This window comes from Balaenoptera acutorostrata, chromosome 6 (assembly GCF_949987535.1).
Source record: "Balaenoptera acutorostrata chromosome 6, mBalAcu1.1, whole genome shotgun sequence".
NCBI classification, from domain to species: Eukaryota; Metazoa; Chordata; class Mammalia; order Artiodactyla; family Balaenopteridae; genus Balaenoptera; species Balaenoptera acutorostrata.
This window is the reverse complement of record NC_080069.1, coordinates 16,189,918-16,211,461: the sequence shown is the minus strand read 5'-3', so window position 1 is coordinate 16,211,461 and position 21,544 is coordinate 16,189,918. Positions and strand designations below refer to the sequence as shown.

At 43.0% G+C, this 21,544-nt stretch overlaps 1 protein-coding gene and 1 long non-coding RNA gene across 6 annotated transcripts in view; one reads left to right on the top strand and one right to left on the bottom strand.

The window, feature by feature from the left end:
• The window catches only part of PPP3CC (protein phosphatase 3 catalytic subunit gamma), a 91,855-nt gene extending 81,817 nt beyond the window's left edge, over positions 1-10,038 (top strand). For 2 of the 5 annotated variants that reach the window (XM_007167870.2, XM_007167874.2), the window contains exons 11-15: positions 2-28; positions 948-1,029; positions 1,653-1,750; positions 8,393-8,422; positions 9,514-10,038. In XM_007167870.2, coding sequence (XP_007167932.2) covers positions 2-28; positions 948-1,029; positions 1,653-1,750; positions 8,393-8,422; positions 9,514-9,731 — 455 coding nt within the window. In that variant the 3' untranslated portion in view covers positions 9,732-10,038. The remainder of the gene's footprint in view (position 1; positions 29-947; positions 1,030-1,652; positions 1,751-8,392; positions 8,423-9,513) is intronic. The other 3 variants (XM_007167871.2, XM_007167872.2, XM_007167873.2) reach the window with 3 other exon arrangements.
• A 6,470-nt stretch (positions 10,039-16,508) lies between these two features.
• Positions 16,509-21,487, bottom strand: LOC130708417 (uncharacterized). The gene is made up of 3 exons (XR_009008609.1): positions 21,370-21,487; positions 18,823-18,925; positions 16,509-18,297 (listed from the first exon to the last, which is right to left on the bottom strand). It is a non-coding gene; the product is annotated as an uncharacterized LOC130708417 (long non-coding RNA).
• Positions 21,488-21,544: the final 57 nt, after the last annotated feature.

The window sequence follows — 21,544 nt, the reverse complement described above, 5'->3', positions numbered from 1 at the left end:
GATCACTACATTTCAAGCTATCAGAAAGGTATCTGACCAAAATGTGCTATGAGCTTACTACTTGCTGTCTGTCCCACCACAATCTATTAATTAGACTTTTTTAGTTGTAGTTGAATAATTTCAGACAGGCCCTCCATCCTCCCTTTCTGTTTCAATGTATATGTTTCCTCTGAACCCTGCTGTATGATCCTGCAGGATATTTAGAGCTGGGGGGCGAGGAAGGAGAGGCCACATTTCTTAGTTTCTGACGTTTGAATGCGGTCACCTGATGCATGCCTGGACATTGGCTTCTCATGTGTGAGCTGTTTCCTAAATCTTGGATGAGAAAAGGCTATAAAGTCTTAACGTTAACTTTTTTGGTGTTGCTTTATAAAATACCTTACCCATCATCGTAATTTATACTGCACAGTTGTCTATGGTAGGAAATAACTCACCAGTTTGTAAGTGAGGATTTTAAAATGAAAGCAGCTCTCACTAAGTTCAAGAGAGCTAGCTGTGTGTTGTGTTTACATGCAGAAGACAACTGCTCAAGTCATCACTTGCCATTTGGCAGGCCAAACCCTGCATCCTGAGGTGGCCCACAGCATTCTCAAAAGAGATCTTTGCTGTAGCAACTGTCTTTGTTTATATGTGTGTATTTCATTCTTCCCTGTGTTCTACATTTCAGAACCACAAATAAGTTCCTACCTCATAGATCCACTCAGTCTGTCTTTTTTGTGACCCCTCCATTTTTTACATCATCTTTTTTTTTCTCTCTTCTGGGTTATTTTTTTTTTTCTCTTGCTCCTTACAACTTCCTGGGACTTTGGTTTGTTTAAACAAACTTAGGCCTCGATTTCTTTTTTAAAAACAATTTATTTAACTTAGAAAGACGCTTCATCCTGCATTTTTTAAAACTAACCTGTTAACATAGTCCTTTAACTCACTTATTCTTTGTATTCTCTAAGGAGGCACTACAGTTCGAAAGGAGATCATCAAGAATAAAATCAGAGCCATTGGGAAGATGGCACGGGTCTTTTCAATTCTTCGGTAAGGATAACTCTGTCATTACAGTGTGGGATAAAAGCATTTTGAGAGTAATTTAGAAGTTGATTTCAGAACAGTGTTTTTAGAATTGGAGTTTGGTATTAGAACTGTTGGTCTTTGGGTTGAGTACAGTTTGAATCAGACCTACATGTTGAAGTGCCTAGAAATGCCTGGCAAACATTTATTTGGTATGAGCTTAGATACGGTGCAGTGAGTGCAGTGATTTAGTGTGGATTCTGGAGCCAGATTGCCTGTGTTCAGATCCTGGCTCTACATCTTCTCAGCTGTGTGATCTTGTGCCTCATTTTCCTGGTCTGTAAAAGAGTGATAATAGCAGATCTGCCTTACAAGGTTCTTTGGAGGATTATATGGGGTAATATATGGAAAACATTAGAACAGCACCTGACTATTAAATGGCTTTAATTGAAAAGCAAGACCTGGCTAATTGTTGTTAATTGGAATATTTACAGAAAACATCCCTTTCTTTGGGTCAGGGAAGGGGTAGGGAGAAGGAGAACCTATCCTCCATCTCTGCGCACCTTTTCTTAACTTCTTTCAAGTATCTTTGTAGGTACTGAGTGGTAGACACCCTAGCATTAACCCAGGGCTTTGATCTTCCTTTGCAGGGAAGAGAGTGAGAGTGTGCTGACTCTCAAGGGCCTGACTCCTACAGGTACGCTTCCTTTGGGTGTACTCTCAGGAGGAAAGCAGACTATTGAGACAGGTGAGTATGAGAAATGCTCCTTTCATGGAAGGTGTGCTCCCGTTAACTAGCAGTCAATGTCAAATTGAAACTTAGGGCTTCTTTCAATAAACGGTACTAAAGCAATTGGATATCTATCTCTGGGGGAAAATGGATCTCCATACACAAAAACTAAATCTAAATGAATTATAACTTAAATGTAAAATCTAAAACAGTAAAACTCCCAGAAGAAAGTATGGAAACTAGGCATTGGGGTAGATAAAGAGTCCTTAAATATGACACACAAAATACTAACCTTAAAAGAAAAATTGAATTAATGACTTTCATGAAAATTAAGAACGTGTATTCACAGAAATTCATGATTAAGAAAGGAAAAAGACAAACCATAAACTGGGAGAAGATTTTTGCAGTACATATGTCTGACAAAGGACTTATATTCAGAGTCTATAAAGAACTACAACTCAGGGACTCCCTGGTGGTCCAGTGGTTAAGACTCCACGCTTCCATCACAAGGGGCACGGGTTCGATCCCTGGTCGGGGAACTAAGATCCCGCATGCCGCACACTGTGGCAAAAAAAAAGTACAACTCAATAAGAAAAACACAAAACAACCAAATTTTTTTAATGGTCAAAAGATTTTAACAGACACTTCACAAAAGAGGGTATTAAAATGGACAAAAAGCATATGAAAAGGTGCTTAAAATAGTTACTCATCTGGGAAATGGATATAAAACCACAGTGAGATACCACTACATATTCTCTAGAATGGCTAAAATTTAAAAGTGTGACAGTACCAAGTGTTGATGAGTTTGTGGAGAACTAAAACTAGATACATTGCTGGTGGGTTTGTAAATTGGTTCAACCACTTTGGAAAACTGTTGGGCAATAACGCAAAACATATGTCTGCCCTACAACCCAGCAATTCCATGCCTGTTTTTTTTTTGTTTATTTTATTTTATTTTTGGCTGCGTTGGGTCTTTGTTGCTGCGTGCAGGCTTTCTCTAGTTGCGGCAAGCGGGGGCTACTCTTCGTTGCGGTGCACAGGCTTCTCATTGCAGTGGCTTCTCTTGTTGTGGACCACGGGCTCTAGGCACACGGGCTCAGTAATTGTGGCTCACAGGCCCAGTTGCTCTGTGGCATGTGGGATCTTCCCGGACCAGGGCTCGAGCCCATGTCCCCTGCATTGGCAGACAGATTCTTAACCACTGCGCCACCAGGGAAGCCCCCATGCCTGGTTTCTATCAAAGAGAAATTAGTGCATATGTCCACCGAAGGATGTGCATAAGAATGCTCACCTTAGCTTTACTCATAATAGTCCAAAATGGGAAACAACCAAATGTCCATCAATAATAGAATAGATAAATTGTGTTATATTTATACAATGGAATTTACTCAGCAATAAAAAATAACATTATGAATACATGCAAAAACATGGTTGAATCTCACAGACATCATGGTAAACTAAAAAAGCTACACCGAGAAGAGCACAGACTGTCTGATTTATATGATGTGCAAGAACAGGCAGACTAACATTTCTGGGTGGGATCAAAGTGAGGCGGCGGGGCAGCAGCCGTGGCGTATATGGGCCTCGCGGTGCCTCTCATCATGATGCGCGTGTTCTGGGGCTTCGTCAGCTTCTTGGAGCCCTGGTTCATCCCTGAGGGTCCCAGCTGGGAGTTATCATCACCTTGTCGGTGACCTGTTCAGTTTGCGGTTATCTCTAGTCATGAAGAGATGTTAAATCACCTCCACACCTAGACCACCTTCCTTGACTCGCCTATTTTGGCCATCAGCTGCCTTAAACATTCACAGCACACTTGAACATCTTATTCTACAATGCAGTATTTTTTCCCCGTCACCTTTTTTATACTTTGATGAAGTATGTACCTACTTAAATTGTGCAGGCTCCATGAAACGTCTGTGCGCTCTTCTGAGACAGAAAATGCTGTTCTCCTGAGACATATATGGCTCTCTCTTTGGAACCTGTGGATTCAAAGGCGGCTCCTGCCTGCTCACTACATGGGAATCAGCAAAGTGTTTAAGAACTGTTACAAGACAGGAAGACTCCAGTGGGGCGGTCAGTAGGAGAACATGTTCAGAGGGAAGATCTATCCCACTAGAATTATGCCAAAGTATATTTTTAGGATGAATTTATTTCTGCTATCTTTTGGAATAAATTATTTTTCTGTTTTCAAAAAAAAAAAAAAAAAAAGAACTGGGACTTCCCTGGTGGCACAGTGGTTAAAAATCTGCCTGTCAACGCAGGGGACATGGTTTCGAGTCCTGGTCCAGGAAGATCCCCCATGCCGTGGAGCAGCTAAGCCCGCGAGCCACAGCTGCTGAGCCCGCATGCTGCAACTACTGAAGCCCGCGCGCCTAGAGTCCGTACTCCGCAACAAGAGAATCCACCGCAACGAGAAGCCCGCGCACTGCAGAGAAGAGTAGACCCCGCTCACCACAACTAGAGAAAGCCCCCGCACAGCAACGAAGACCCAGCGCAGCCAAAAATAAATAATTAATTTTTTATAAAAAAGAGCTTCACCGTATCCCAGGCACTGAAGTGAAACACTCGATAGGTATTTGTGCTTTCTGTTCTCAGAAACACAAGCAACAAAAAAAAAAAAAAAAAAAGAGGAACTGGCAGGCTCATCAATGGTAAAAGAAGTCAGAATGCCACGTCCTCTGGTGGGAGCATATGGACCCAGAAGAGCACAGGGGACTTCTGGAGTAGTGGGAATGTTCTATATCACTTTCTAGGTGGTAGTTACACAAGTGCATGCATATATAAAAATGTATTAAGCAGTACACTTCAGATTTATGCACATCATATGCCTCACTTGTGTGTTTTATACCTTAATTTTAGGGGATTAGAGTTTCTCAATCAGAAAGGGAGATTGCCTCTTTGCCTGCAAACCATATCCTACAACAGTGCCTCAGTCACCTCTTCAACCAAAGTGTCAGTTCTGAAAATTACGTGGGTGTTGACTTTAAGGAGAGGGCTTTATGGAACCCAGGAATGAAAAGGTTGATATTTGTCAGAATAAACAGATCTGGTCAAGCAAGGGGAAGAAATGTGAGATCAAATCATTGGATGACTAATTCTAGGCATGAAAACTGGAGTTGAGGCATTAACAACTTAAAGTAGAGTTTCACTGCATTTTTGCCCCCCTTTTTGAATTGCTTCTACTTAAGTTTTTCTTTTCCTTGTCACCCTGCCTCTTATAGGAATTCTTTGCATTTTGTGAACATTCCAGGGCTATTGATTAATAGGAACAGCCCCCTTTCCCCCTCTTCTTTTTATAGGATTGATTTCCTCCTTCTCTTTCAAATTGAATACTGAAATATTAGAGTTTAGTTATTTATAAGGAATAGTGAACATTTTCTCCTTGGAAGTATAGAATTAATTTTCTTAACTTCTGTAGTTTCATAGGAAGAATCAGTAAACTGTTTCAGATTGAATTTTTCCTCTCAGATGTGCAGTTTCTTGTAAGCAAAATACTTTTGTCATTACTTTGCTTATTAGTCATGTGAAATATTCTGAGAGCAGCTCTGACAAAGCATTTTAGAGTTAATGGGTAGTAATATGGGTAAAGAAAAAAAGGGACATCCTATACATCCTTTCTTAAAAAGTTTTGGAAATTTGCTGATTCACAAAGTTGTTGTTTTAATCTGAATGAAATTTTTCTAGACCTTGATTTGAAAGAGTAAATCTGCAAATCTGGGATAAGTAGCAAAGAGAATTTTATGGATGTGTTATTTGGAGATTTGTTGTTTATAATCCTTGGTCTATCTTCAGCCAACTTTTTAGAGCTTCTTATTCTCTCTTATTAATTGACAAGAACTGAGTTTATTTGTCATTTTCCCATCAGAGTCTCAGTTCCACAGGTTCACTGGCAAACTGGAGCATTAGCTGAAAAAGATCTTTTATTGTTCATGTAACTTTACTTGGAGAGCCTTCAACCAACAATATCCCATCCTATATGGCCTTATAGCCTACATTCATTTATACCCCACCTTGTTCCAAGGGGGATTTGAGTAAGTTACAGTATACATCTAACACAGTGAAGGAAAATAAATATGCTTGGAAATTGGAGCACAAAGGAAAACAAACCAGTGAAAGCCAATAGTCACAAATTTGACTCCAAGTTTCCTAGTAGCCAAAATAAAGAGGAAAGACCATAAGATAAAAAACAGGTCAGTTATCAATTGGACTCCATCAAAAGTTTTAAAAGTTTTGTGCTGAAAATGGAACCATCAAGAAAGTGAAAACACAACCCACAGCATGGGTGAAAATATTTACAAAGCATACATCTGATAAGAGACTAGTATCTAGAAACTGTAAAGAATTCTTGTAACTGAATAATAAAAAGGCAAATAACCCAATTAAAATGGGTAAAAAATTGAATAGACATTTTTCCAAAGAAGACATACAAATGGCCAATAAGCATGTGAAAAGATGTTCCACATCATTAGACATTAACCACAATGAGATACCACTTTAAGCCCACTGGATAGTCGTAATCAAACAGGCAGATAGAAACAAGTGTTGGTGAGAATGGAGAGAAATTAGGACCCTCATACACTGCTGGTGGGGATGTAAAATGGAGCAGCACATTGGAAACCAATCTGGCAGTTTCTTAGATGAGTAAACATACAGTTAATCATATGACCCAGCAGTTACACTCCTAGTTACATACCCAGAGAAATGAAAACATAGCCACACAAAAACTTGTACACAAATGTTCATGGTAACATGCTCTGTAATAGCCAATAAGTGGAAACAACGCAAATGTCTATCACCTGATGAATGGATAAACAAAATGTGGTATATTCATACAATGGAATACTATTCAGTCATAAAAAGGAATTATGTACTGATACAATCCTCAACATGAATAAACCTTGAAAACATTATGCTAAGTGAAAGAAGCCAGTCACTAAAACCACATATTATGTGATTCCACTTATGCGAAATGTCTAGAACAGGCAAATCTGTAGAGACGGAAAGTACTTTAGTGGTTGACTGTAAAGTTAGGGGAAGGGATGAGGGAGGGAAACAGGGTTTTGGGGGGTGATGAAAATGTTCTAACCATAGATTGTGGTAATGGCTGCACAACTCTTAAAATCATTGAATTATACACTTTGAACAAGTGAATTTTATGGTTATGTGAATTATATTTCAGTAGAGAAATCGCATTCAGTAAAGAAAAGTATATTTCAGTAAAGGAAAAAAAAACCAGTTTCTCAGTTTTATATGACTATTTCTTATAAGGAATGTCCTTCAGTGTAGGCTATCTTAATACCCAATGCAAAAAGCAATTCTAGGAGGACCCAAAACAATGTGATACTAGTACACATTTTGCCACAGACATAGCTTTTAAATTCTTATTAAACCAACACTGTGTATACAATTTCAGGTAAAGCTTTGTTCTCCCACTTCTTAACAGTTGCTTTTGTGATGTACTGTTTGAAGGCACTATCATTTTCTTGTGAAAGTTTGTTTGTTCTATGTGAGGAGATTTGAGAGGGTGTGACATTGCTTTAACACATGCCAACACATGGTTGACAAATGTAAGCAGTTGATAAGTTGATTCCAAGTTTCCATTTTCCCCATTGCCTTGGGAAGTTAATTTTCAGTTCTTCCAGTTTCTCCTCTCTGATTGATATAAAAAGCCTCAGGAACAGCAAACTGTTACTGTTCATTATTCTAACCTGCCTTCTTTTAAAAAATTAGTATTGGAGGAACTAACAGGGTTCTCCTAATAAGATCTTTCTTGCTACAACTGGTAACCTTTTCATATGTTAGCGCTTTTACTGTCTTAAAAAGAAGATGCAAGAAAGTTTACCTGTTGATACTAATTTTTAAATAGCTTCCTTTTCCAAAAGTGAAGGAGAAGAGGGCCTTCTTAGTAACTGGCCTGCTCTCTTGCACAGCGAATAGAAGCCATGTGGGTTGGAAATGTCAGCCTCTGCTGTGTCTCTCCTCCCAGGTGGTACATGAATTTGTATTCAGAATTGAATAGATTTTTGCCTTTGCCAGCTTAGTACTCCACCCCCGGAAAAGAAATAACCCCTCACTTATAACCCATTTTTCTCTCCTTCCAAATGCCAGTCTGTTATTCAACGGCCACTCTTTTTCATTAAGGACAGTTGGACCCCACACAAGTTGCTTGAAATCATTAAGAAATACTTTTAAATAACTTTTTTTAATAGGACACAGCAGCTACTCATCTAATACCATCTGAACTATCACAAACTAAAGAACAGTTGTAATATTAAATGATTTGACTGGACATATTTTGATACGTGAATGTTAAGACGTAAATTAGCAGCTGGCTATTTAAAATGAGGAAAACGTCGTAACTCTTGTTTCTTCTAGTCAGCTAGATTGGCCCCATTGTCTTAGCTATGGATGACATTAGCTGAAAGGCTCTCGTGCCACTCGCAATGTGAACAGTCTTAGAAACTCTCCCCACCTCATATTTCCCCCCAGTTTAGTTTTTCGCAGTAATCCTGTCGCTTCTCTAACTAGTCGACTTTTATTAGGGACGGGAATAGGCTTAAAGGTGGGACGCTGGGATGTCTGTGCTGGCAGCGGTGCTGTTGGTTTACTCACTCTTTTTCTGCCTTCATTTTTGCATGCCACTGCTCCTGCCTCTTACAGCCACAGTAGAAGCGGTAGAGGCCCGGGAAGGTATGGCCATATTCCTATGATAGATGTGATCATGTGTCTGTCTACTAGTTTTAAAAGCTTTGTCAACATTCGAAATCTTTTATTATTGCATCACCAGAACTGTAACAGTGAGGAAAGGGAGAGATATCTCTAGGCGTGCTCACAAAGTATTTCCTTTGCGTCCTGTACTTGTATTAATTTAAATGACCTTCTCCACAGCTGAAGTCCTTTCTGGGCTCTCTCAGTTTTAATGCAATGACTGAAGCTTAAGCAGCTGGTCATGGGGGTTCAAATGGTGTAATCTCATAGCCCTTCCATATCCAAGAGGCATCCATTTGATTATCAGAAATTCAAACCATCAGCCTCTTTATCTAATGATTCCAAAGGACATCAAAAGTGGAGGCAAAAGTAGATAGGAGTTAGTTTGATTTTGCCCTAAGTCAGTCAAGCTAAATTATCTTTGTTTCTATGAAAACAAATTTTAAGTAACAAATTATCTATGAATTCTAAGGATGAAAACCATTGGAATCGATAAACTTTTGTTATAAATTTAATCGTTCTGTTAGATAAGATGGTTCACAATGGGAATGCCTTTCCTTGGTGACACAAAAGTTCAATCAGAAAGAAAATATCTAGGAACTATTTTCTAGATGGCTTTTAACTTACGTTCAGCTCCTGGTTGTGCAAGATAAAAAGCTCTCCTTCTAAACAAACTTTTTTGTGTGGTCTGTGTGATGTTTGTGTTAGAGCAGCTACTCTGCTTAACTTGTTCTGTTATTCTAGTGTTGCCTTTTTTCTCTCTCACTGAGCACGTTTCTGGCCCATAAGAGACTCTTTCAAATGTATTGGGGCTTTTTGTCAGGTCTACTTCTGCTATGATTAATTGAGCTATGAAAATGACTTTCACAGTTTCCGTGGCCCTTTGGGCCTTAAGGAAGCAGTAGCTTCAGACCAGGCTAATTGAAATCAAATATTGCTCAGTCCCTTCACCAGACATGTGCTCCACAGCCACCCTTCTGTATTTTTCTCTAGGACGTTGCTGTATGCTAAGAAACTTAAAGCTGGTCGCTTTACTGTCTAATTGAGCTCCTCCCTTTCCTGTTTTTCTGTAGCCATCAGAGGGTTCTCGCTTCAGCACAGGATCCGGAGTTTTGAAGAAGCCCGAGGTCTGGACCGAATTAATGAGCGGATGCCACCCCGCAAAGATAGCCAGTACTTTGATGGGCCAGTGAAATTGGTCCAACCAAACGCTGCGCACAGGAGTGACAAGGGGAGAAGAGCCAGTAATGACTCAGAGCCCTGCTGTGGCACAGGTGGATCCAAGACTTAACAATCAATTCTATTTATTTATTATTGGAAAACAAAACAAAAACAACTGAAACAACTTAAACCTGGAGGTGCATTCATAATACACTCTGCATTTACTCTGTAAGAAAGGTGACCATTTTATAAATTCTTTTAATTTATGTTTAATATATACATAAAAAGTGAATGTGTTTTGTTTTTCCTTTTTTTTCCCCCCTAATTTTTAGGAACTGATCTGATTGTCTGATACATAGTGAAGTCTTGTGCTATAAAGGGGACCTTCCCCTAATAAAAGGGCCTTGGAAACCTCTACCCTGGGTTTCTGACTTGAACTAGCCAGCCTTTTCTCTTGTTTTTGGAGGGTAATATCTTTCATTTCAGACTAATCATTTTTCAAACACAAAAGGGTTTTTTCTTTTCTTTCTTTTGGTTTTTTTTTCCTTTCTACAGGGTACCATTGAAGAAGATCTCTTAGATTTCAGTGGCTAAAACTTCTCTTCTTATGGAAAACTTGATTATAGTAGAACTCCTAAGTGAATAACCCAAACCCAGTGATTTTAAGGGCCAAGGGAAATGTTTTCCATAATAACCTACTTTCTTCTGGACTCTCAATTACTCAATGTATTCTAGTACGGCGAAATAAAAAATAATGAGGGATTTTCGTAGAAGTACTTAAAATTTGTTCATCTAACCGTGGGCATGATTGGTTTAAACTTCGCTTAGAACTTTGGAGGTTTCTTAACTGTTGCCAGATCGTTTTGCTTTTATTTTTGAACACTAGGTGATTTACCCCATCTGCAAAGGAAGCGACATTTCTAAATATTTTATAAATGCCCTCTGTAGAACCTTCGATGGTAAGAAGTGTTTATGCCCTTCTGTGTTACTGCATCAGCTCTCACATCTATCCTCCCCGTCGTCCGTCTGTTTTTCTGTGTCAGCATTTTTGAAACCAACTGGGGTAATGGAAACTGACTAGGTTAAAATGGTACCCCTGTGAACTGGAAGTCTTGCTAAAGGGCATTGGATGAGTGAGGATTTCCTGTCTATCAATTACTGGAATGCTCCTCCATTTGTCAACACTCATTATGTTGAACTGTGTGTCAGTCTCTGTCAGCATATTTTGGAATACAAAAACAAGTGATCAAATACAAGGTTTGAATAATCTTTCCTTAGTTTTTCAGGTCACAACCAACTAGTGAAGGAAATTTCAGGGATCCTTAGGCTCCCGTTTTTGGTTTAGCCTGATGACAGGTGCCATGTCATAATACTCATTGGTCAGCCTTGTAGTGAATGTGCATGTCTGGGCCACACTACACCAAAGGGCATATTTGTGGAATTCCTTGATGTCATTTGGGATGTAGGAGTCCAGCATTAAAGCAAGTATCCCAGACAGTAGTACTTTATGTTTGGAGCTTCAAGGACACCAGAAACCTTTTTTCAAAAAACATAATTTCAGGGAATTCCCTGGCAGTCCAGTGGTTAGGACTCTAGGCTTTCACTGCTGAGGGCCCAGGTTCAATCCCTGGTCAGGGAACTAGGATCCCACAAGCCGTGTGGTACGGCTCAAAACAAAACATAATTTTATTAGAAGAATGAGGATTTAGCCCATCTATCTCTGTTTTCCTATGCCTTGCAAACAGTTCCCAACTTGTTCATGACAGAGATCAAAGCATTTTGGAGATTGGAATCTGGGGGCGTAGATTGCTCTGTTAACAAAAAGGATAGGAAGGATATTGGGAAGGAGATAAAAGATCTGTTATTGGGTTGTGAGTAAAACCTTTGAAAGAGGAGAGAAAGAGTCTCCAGTAGCTGTCTTTACTGATCATCATTTCTTTATAATCAAAAAGGAATTCATCACCTGGATATCCTCATACTCCTCCCTCCCCCAATCCCAATAGGGAAAGGGCCGCTGTTGTGGAAATCTCACCTAATGTGACAGTCAGTTCACAGGACAGGGTTGATAGATGGGAGTCCCTGATTACTTTCTCTTTTCCATTGAGGCTATTGTTATACATACACAGTCCACAGGTAGAAACCGTGGGCTTCAATCTTAAGGGCTTCAATCAGCAGGCAAGTAGTGAAATAGTTACTACAAATACTTATAAGCAAAAAATAGTATTAGGAAAAATAAAAGAGACAATTACTTAGGAAGGTCTTCATTTTCTTCCCAAAATGAAGTAGTACGATAAAGCAATTTTCCTTGACAGAGCCATGCGAAAAGATGTATTTTACAGGTACCTTTTGAGCTGTTGAAGGTTCAGCCGGAGTAGAGAGTTAAGTGGTCACGATTCAAGAATATTTGAGGGGGTTTAAAAGAGCATAGCAGCAGCTCTGGAAGGAAGTTAGGTTTGAAGATCCTGTTGAATTCTAAAGGTAAAGGCATTTCTTATGTTCTGTAGAAAGCTGGGGTGTGTATTTCAGCACTTTAGAAAGTTGTGTGGTGAGTGTGTCTGTCTGGTACAAGTAGCTTTTTTTTTTTTAATTAATTAATTTATTTATTTATTTTTGGCTGCGTTGGGTCTTGGTTGCTGCACGTGGGCTTTCTCTAGTTGCGGCAAGCAGGGGCTACTCTTCGTTGCGGTGCGCAGGCTTCTCATTGCGGTGGCTTCTCTTGTTGTGGAGCACGGGCTCTAGGCGCGTGGGCTTCAGTAGTTGTGGCTCACGGTCTCTAGAGCACAGGCTCAGTAGTTGTGGTGCACGGGCCTAGTTGCTCCACGGCATGTGGGATCTTCCCGGACCTGGGCTCGAACCCGTGTCCCCTGCTTTGGCAGGTGGATTCTTAACCACTGCACCACCAGGGAGGTCCTACAAGTAGCTTCTTAAAGCCAGACCGGCAGGCAATGCAGCTGTATATGCATTTGTACCTGTGATTCAAGACAGTTTAGAAGGCGTGAACTGGGGCTTCCCTGGTGGCACAGGGGTTAAGAATCCGCCTGCCAATGCAGGGGACACGCGTTCGAGCCCTGGTCCGGGAAGATCCCACATGCCGCGGAGCAACTAAGCCCGTGAGCCACAACTACTGAGCGGGCGCTCTAGAGCCCATGAGCCACAACTACTGAGCCCACGTGCCACAACTACTGAAGCCTGCACACCTAGAGCCCGTGCTCCGCAACAAGAGAAGCCACCGCAATGAGAAGCCCGCGCACCGCAATGAAGAGTAGCCCCCGCTCGCTGCAACTAGAGAAAGCCTGTGTGCAGCAACGAAGACCCAACGCAGTCAAAAATAAATAATTAAAATAGATAAAAATTTTTTTAAAAGGTAAAAAAAATAAATAAATAATAGAAGGCATGAACCTTAGGAATATATTGATACAACAGCACTTGTTCTTCCCTTTAGACTTCATTGGAGGGTTTTAACATATTTTTTAATGTTTTAATCTGAACAGTAGCTCCCAAGATGGCGGGTGGCCTGCCCTGAGTTTGCCATAAAACTACCTGGGGCCTGATAGTCTGCCTGGGGCCATCATTTCAAACAAACATTTTGACTGCTGTCAGCACTCTGTGGTGTTGCTGTTTTCAAAGCCTCTTCTGTTTTTACTAAATCTTCCCCCTGCATGTTCTAAAGATACTAAAAATACTTTTCTCTTGTTCTCCTTCACTTTAAAGTCCACGGAGACCTTATTCAACTTCTCTCATGGGGGTGGGGGGCACGCGTCAGAGGGCTCCTTTGTAAACTTTTCTGAAATACCAGTTTAGAAATGACACTTCCCGAAGACCAGTTTTCCCAATTTTGTCTACATCCACGTCATATGAAGTTACAAATTGATCAGATGACAGTTCTTGTTCATAAAAATTTTAGAACTCATATAATACAAGTTCAAAACATACATCTTTTTTTAATCTCTGTGTTCTGAATATTTAGAGAAAAAGTAAAAGAATAAGCCGTGTGTGTGTGCATGTGCGTGTGTGTGTGTGAGAGAGAGAGAGAGAGACGGAATGCTAAAACAAAAGCAGCCTGTTTTCTTTAAAACCTCAAGGTAGCACTTAGGTTATGGGTACAGACATTGCTGATTCGCTGGCCTTTTTTGACTAGATATTGACCAGCAAAGTGAAAATGGCTTATGGATGGGCATGATGTGGCTTCTTGCCTAGGGATAGAAGAATCAGACTCTCCAGGAATATCAGTATTTTTCATACCCTTTTATCTATATTTACATTGCCTTTTCTGTTCTGCAGAACATTTGCAGTTCCATGAATCAAGTTTTTCTCAATAGCAAAGATTTGCTTTCTTATCCTGATAACAGGATAACTGACTTCGTGACACTAATCAAAATAGGAAAAGAAAAGCTCTTAATTGTTTTGTAAACAGATTATTATTATTTAATGTCATTATGGAGCAAGGGTGGGATTTCTTCAGATTGGATAACTTGGGGCCTTGGCATTGTCCCTTAGATCCTCTTCTGAGTAATTTTAAAACACAAAGTTTGGGACTTCCCTGGTGGTCCAGTGGTTAAGACTCCACACTTCCAACACAGGGGACGTGGGTTCGATCCCTGGTCGGGGAACTAAGATCCCACATGCCTTGGGGTGCGGCCAAAAGATTAAAAAACAAAACAAAACAAAAAAGTTTGAGGCAGCTGTTCTCTGTAAGAAAAATATTGCAAACCATGCCTACATGAGATACAGCCAGACTTATTGCTCATTGTCATTACTCAATAGTCCCTCTAGCCTCTTGGAGTAAGTAAGGCTGAAATCTGTTCCCTCTACCCTCCCTTGTTTTATGTAGATATTGTAGCTGATCTCCAGAAGTTCTGACTGTACCATATCTATAAACATAAAACTCAAGCTCTTGAGAATTACGTTCATCCTGACCAATCTGGGTGACCAGTCAGTTAAAATGGTTTAGGAAGAACTTGTACCAGATTGACTGATTCATAGTTTTTCTTTGTATTAATTATCAGGTTTTTTTCCTCCAGTTTTTGTATTGAAAATTACTTTCGTACCCAGAAAGACTTGTTGAGATATCATTCTAGAATCTCCAATATTTATTATAGTTGTTACAGTAACAGTGGAACCGAAGTGTTTTTCAAAGCATTATTCAGCTTTCCCTACCCCGGGAGAAAAGACTTCAGAGGGCGCATGAACCCAGAGCCCCAGTTGTGGGAATGAGGCTCCAATTTCCTAAATCACTTCTGGTCACAAACATGGATACCACCTTGTCTGGCACCCAGGTCCGTATCTTTTCTGAAATCTGCTGTAGCAGAGAGTAAAGGGCAGTCTAGGGAGCCCAGCAATAGCTGGAGGAGGGTTTGGATTACCTGGAGGACACCTCCGAAGCACTGTAATGCCGCAGTCCCTCTTCAGCACTGCTGTGATCAAACACTCACAGGAAAGCCATAAGAAAGGGCAGATGCGCATAGAGCAAGAAAGTTGCGTAGTCGAAAAACAGGGTTGTTACTCTTATCTTGAGTCCAGCAGAGAACTGTATTCACAGTAGAGCTTTGTGCCACTGACTGAGTGTGAAAGAGGAAACCTATATTACTTTGAGACTTGTGACCTGACCTGCCTATGTCTAGCCAGCCAAAGTGAATGGGGTCAGGGTTAGCTGCCTTCATCTATGCAGTCACAAAGGTAAAGATGATACTGGAGACTGTATTCCCTCCCGGGAGGCCGTGGCCTCACGCCCCATCAACCTTGGCAAGACTTGCTAAATAACACCTTTGCCCAAGACGGGGTTATGCATCTTCTCGTCTTCTACACCCTCATGACAAGCCGAGGTGGTGTAAGATCAAGAAGTGAGGACGTGGATGTGGATCGTCCCTCTGAGCAGCTCTAAAGGAGGGCCACGTACACTGCCTTCCTGTAAGTTCTTGCCCCGATTCCCTTCACTCCCTTAACATAGCTGTCTCCAAATAACTTTTGTGTGTGTGTGTGTGTGTTCATGTTAAAGTGAAGTGCATGTAATAAGAAGGAGCTCTACTGTAGATTTTGATTTGTGGCAATAAAGATGCGGGTTTTGTCTGTCAAAGAAACTTTTTGAAGATACCATCATGAACGCCCCACTTTTCCTTTCTCAGTGCACTTTGACCAATAGCTCTGTTTCCTAATAGAAATGTCAGCAGGCATTTTCCAAGAAAGGATCCTGGTTTTGCTTCCTAAATGAGGGGGTCAGACACATGAGACTAGCTAGTGGTGTAATTTTTTTAAGGCTTTTCTGAATGATGAATTATTTGCTTGTGCTTAGAGATTACTGGCTTTTTCTTGCTTTCGGTTATGTTAAGGCAAATGGTGGAAATGTTATTTATTGGCAGAAACCATAAGTCTTTTTTGTGAACAAGAAATTAACTTGTTAAAACTTTCTTACTGTACATTGGAAGTCATCTTGAAAAAAAGAAGAAATTAAATGATAACTTTATTGGCTCCCTGTGTCTTTCCTTTATTTCCTTGTGGAACACACTTGTATTTGGCTCTTACCCATTCAGTAATTCCAGAAGTCAAGAGAAAGCCTGATGTTTGATGTCTGGTCTGGTCTCTGACAATGCCGAGGAATTCTCCCCTCAAGGAAAGGAATCCCATCACGATAAAAGGAACCTCTTTTCTTCACCTTTTCAGCTCCCTAGTGTCAATCTGCTTTGCTGGCTGCGGTGATGGTTCTGTTTCTCCCACTCAGAACCCATTCCCTTGCCCTGGCCTCGTTCCTGGCACTTTGCCCACCACAAACTCACGCTCAAGTCCCAGCTCCTTCTGTGGTTTCTCCGGCAGAGGCCGCTACTTGAAGAAAAGGAAGAAAGACATCCCAGAAAATGTACGGTCTTTACAAAAGATAAAAATAAATTTTATTATAGCAATTTAATAACTTTGCACATGGTCCTAATAATAGACACAGATATATTCCATCTTGGGAGAAGCTGAAGAAGAAGAAGCCAGAGAGGAATTGAATGTGGAGTTGAACCCCCCAAGAAAGGAAGTGTCAGACCAGCCTTTGATTCCTCTGGAAAGTAGAAATACCATGAGGTGCTGTGGACTCACAAGGAAAAATAACTCCTCTGGGCAGGTGGGGGTTAGGGGATAGGCTCTTTAGAGAGGAAAATGCATCAGTGAGGGGATTCTATGAGCTATGGCAGTAGAGGCAGAAAGTCTAAATCAGGACCAGCCAAGCTTAAGTAAGGCAATTTCACCATTGGTACAGACACACCAAGGGCCACATGCGGGCTCGAAAACGAGCCCAGATTTCTCATTCCAAATGAGTTAAGTGTGCATTTTGGGATCTTTGTTTATCCCAATAGCATCCTAACTTAGCAATGTCCTTATACCTCAGCTAAACCTTCAGTAAAATGAGGTCATATTTGCCCTTATTTCAAGAGTTGTGAAAAAAAAAAAAATTTAAGCCTGGAAATTAAGAACTCAAATGCAAATTCATATTTACCTCTCACTACATCTAGATCCAATCCCTACTTTCTTGCCTGCTATGTGTAATCGCCTGGTCTTTTTGTTTTTTTATCACAACTTCCAGGTTTTAGAAAGTCGGTTCAATTTTGCTACAGTGGATTAATAATGGTAAATTATCCTTTTTAACGTTGCTGCAGTTCAGGAGAAGGTTCATTTTAGAATTCAAGGAGGTGGGAAGACAAGGTCATTCTTTGTTTGGAGGCCAGACCTCGTGGTGTCCACTGGCCAGCAAATCAAGCCGTCTTATCTTCCTTATCTCAGTTTACCTGCTAGGAAAGGGTGATGCAGACCTAGTTTTCCAGCTCCTGGTCTGTGTGCCCTTCTTTGTGGCTGAGTTAACTTGGCTGGGTTTTCCCTCTGAGGTCATCGCTTATTTATCTTTCCCTTATAAAATCTGCTTTCTGAAGAGCTGACAGCCACTTGCTCTTTCTTTCTCTCCTGAGAACTAAAAGAGGTCCATCCAGCTCAGTTCTTCTCAAAGACACCCCATCTGCACATTGTGCTTGTTTGCTCATCTATGAAAGGAGGGAGAGAGAGAACAGTCGGTGGTGTGATGTCAGTGTAAAGGCCTCCTTGAAGATAGACTAGATAATTGGACCAAAGGCTGAGTTCTCTCCCAGCCTTCGGGGTTTGGATGTGGCTGACTCAGAACCTTGAATAGACTGCTGTTACATCATGTGTGTGCTATGGAAAGATCTGTGTGCCAGGCGGGCCTGAAGGCCTCATCCTGTATCCCATGGGGATCCACTCACCCTGGCTGCCAGGCTCCAGCAATGACCATCTGTGACCTGTAATGGGTATTTTTTCACTCACAGAGATCCCTTGCTTTACAGCAACTATACCAAAACACTTGGGTTAGGCCATGCCATTGTCAGCTTCAGAGGGTCTTCCAAGACCCACAGTGGGTGCCTTGTGTTCCCCTTCTCTTGCTCCTGTTCCCATGAGTGTTTGGCCTGATGAGGACCTTGGGTAGAACTTGGCTGGCAACATTAGCAAAGCTGGAATCAGGAGTGGACCCAGGAGAAAGGGATGGAGCCCAGGAGATGAAACAGTCCAGATCTGTACTCATGTCTCTGATGTGACTTGGTTTCAGTTCCTCACTAATGGGTCACTGTGGTCTTCCCCTGTAGAGAAGTCCAAAATCCTCAAAAGGGACTGTGCTTTCTTTGATAATCCATTTGGGTCTGCTTTGCTCAGTATCCCTGGTGGAAAGAAAACACTCTTCTGAGAGCACAAATTAAACACCTGCTCATAGCCTAACTAAAGAATATACGAGAGTTCGCTCATTCCTGTGGAGGAGAAAAGAAGGAATAGCAGATGCTCTTCCTTTGTCTAACGTGGGGGGGACTGAGGCACAGAGCTCGGGAGCCACTTGCCTGCTCAGGGTCGATCTGAGGGTGACATTCGAACGCCAGACCCCCAGCACCAGACACAGACACTCCTCAAGAACTGAGAGTTCAGGTTTACGTCTTCTGGGATCTCTGGCTTCCTTTTTCCCATTGGAGAAATGAAACTGAATTCTCTGCTCACCCTACCCACTTAAGTAAAAAGCTACCCAAGTGCTCTTTCCATTCATCCTTCCTCTTGGTGACGGAGGCTGGTGTTCAGAGCGACCCGCATTCCTGTATGAACAGCCAACCCTCCTCTCCCCCTCCGTGTGAAGAACCACAACATCTATTGGTAGTCTCTGGGCTAATCATCCTGGAGTGTGGTGGGCGTGGACGGACCTGAGTTGACACGGGGGCCACTGGGGGATAATCCGTGGAACAAAAGGTGGTGGCCTCAAGGAGCAGGGTGAGGGTAGGGCCCGCTGCGACCAGGATCAGATAGCTAGAAAAAAAAACACAGCGGTTATGTAACAGTGTTTACTATGGCTCAGGTGGCCCTGAGAAGGCAGAGGCAGTCCCCTGACAAAAGACCGTGCCAGAGATGGGGAAGAGTCACAGGGACAGAGGTCCCTGTCAGGCGATAAGGGAGTTGGCCAGAGGAGATAGTGCATTGGGATGAAAGGAATCTGCTCTGTTGTTGACAACAGCTAGGTCACCTAGCACGGCCTTCCCTATCCTCAGCTTCTCCGTAAGCCATGCCAGCTCTCTGCCCGGTCAGGCCAGCAGTATGCAGAACTGAGGCTGGAGGGAGGAGCAGAGAAATCAGACACCTGGTTTTTGGCTGAATCTCTGGATTTCGCTACTCTTTTTCCTTTAATCTCCCACTTTTCAAAGAGAAGGGATTCTTCTCCCTAAACATGGGCAGAAAAGGAGGAGTCGGTCCAGGTTCCTTAGGCTCTGTGCTCCCACCAATCTCTCATCCTCTCTCCTGTGAGGCTGTGTGTTGGAGGGATCCTGTTATAGCTCCTCCTTGGTCCAAGCACACAGCCTGTGACTCTTGAGAGGGAGAGTTATTTCCAGTGGTGCCAGGGCAAAGCAGGTTCTGACCTGAGAGAGAAGGTGATAAGCCCAGCAGGGCCTAAGCGGCCGGGAAGGAGTCAAAGCAGCTTAGGAGGAAGGCTCAGGTCTCCAGCGGGGCCTACCCCACCTCCTCCTACAAAGCTGTTTACTGGGCTACCCATTCCCATAGAGATGAGGCTGGTAGGCAGTCCCCAGCTCCTCGCCCATGGCTGCCACCTCCCCTTGTGAGAAACAGGAAGTCGGGACCTTTGTCGGCTCAGCTGCACCCTCTACATTAAATATTTATCTTGGAGTCCAGGTCAGAGCCCTAGAGAATAAGAGAAGCTCACTGCTGGTGAGAGGGGGTATGGCCAGGATTCCTGGAGTTGGAAGATTGTCAGCTTCACCATCTTTGGAGAACAAGGAAGAACATGAAAGAGAGGTGGCCCTTAATCGCGAGGATCCTGACAGGTGGGGAAAAAAACCGGTGACAGGGGAGGCAGGCACATACTTTGTCCCTGAGGGAGGGAAGAGGATGGCGCCTAGGGGTGGGCAGGTATCCAAGCTTTAGGAGAGGGGCGATGCACTGCTGCCTGCCCTCAGGTGGTCCCAGAGCTCCTCCCTCCTTTCTGATGCTGACTTCTGTGGTCAGGGGCTACCCATCCCATCCCCATCCCTTCAGCTTTCCTGGTGAATCAGAGATTCTTGGAAGGGGCCTTAAAGGGGATCTGGTTCAGTTCCCTTACTCAGTGCAACAGTTGCCTTTACGAAGATGCCCCACAAGTGGCAGACTTGGAACCTCTGAAATCTCTTTCTTGGAGACCTTGGATCTGCTTCGGAGTGTGCAGCCAGTCTGTTGCCACACTGACAGCCCTGCAGACGCTGGAAGCTAGGTGGCATGCCTCTCTCTCTCAAGCCTCTTCTCAACCTAAGCCTCTCCTTCCGCTTTTCGCATGTGAGATTGTTTCAAGCTGGTTCACCACAACCCCGATAGCTCTTTTACCTGAACTGGGGAAAGATATAGCTGATAGCATCAGTGATGGTAGGGATTTAAAAATATGGTTTCATCTTTCTTCATTCCCTTTCTTCTCAACTTTTGAGTTGAATGATGTGCTTGGGAAACACTGAAGTGCATGGTGACCTTAGGGCACCAATCTAACTCCCGGTAGATCTGCGATAAATGTTTTCATATTTTCATAATCTATAATTGATCACTCCCAAAATAAATCTGAGATTGTCCAGCAGGTATTTGCTATCTGGTTGGCTTGGGGTCCCAGAGCCAAGCCAGGGGCTAAGAAGTGGTACGTACCCCAGAGTCTGTCCACTAGCAGTAAGCATTCATTAAGTACCCTCGCTGTAACAGGCCCTATGCCGGCACAGAGGCTTGGGGGAGAAGGGGAAGATGGGATGGCCAGAGGGGTTGGGAGCCAATTGGCGCGCGCGGGCTCTTGGGACCCGTTGTCAGAGCGGCGGGAACAGCGGAAAAGCAGCAAGATCAAAACAAGGACGGTGTATGGGAACACCAAGACCCTGGTAACCCCATCACCGCCAAAGGGACCCCGCCCTCGTCCTCTTCAGGGGCGCGGCACGCCCAGCGGGTCGCTGCTTTAGGCCGATTTCCTCCCGCGCTGTCCTCCGCGGGCCTTGCACGTGTGTGAGCATCCGCCCGTTTGCCCGTGCACGCACGCATGTGTGTGTGTTTGCACTCGCCCGGACGCGCGCTCACGCAATCACAAACTCTCTCCCCAAGTGGGCAGAGAGGCGGCAGGGCCTAAACTCGGCCCGCTAGGCCACTCTGCCTGTGCGGCGCCTTTATCTCGGCCCCAGCCTGTCTGCATCCCGGTCCCGTTTCCGAGGCCGCCGGCTCCGTATCAGTTGCTGGCTCACCCGGGTTCTTTAATCATTCCTGCCCTCTGTCCTGGCTCCGCCGTGCAGCGGCTCCCTTCCCACCCGCTGGAAATGTCGCTGGAAACTCTGAGTGGCGCTCGCTGGCCCCCGCCCTGCGGTGGGGGCCGGGGAAGCAGCTGGGAAACCGGAGAGGGCTCCCCGGGGACCCTGGGCG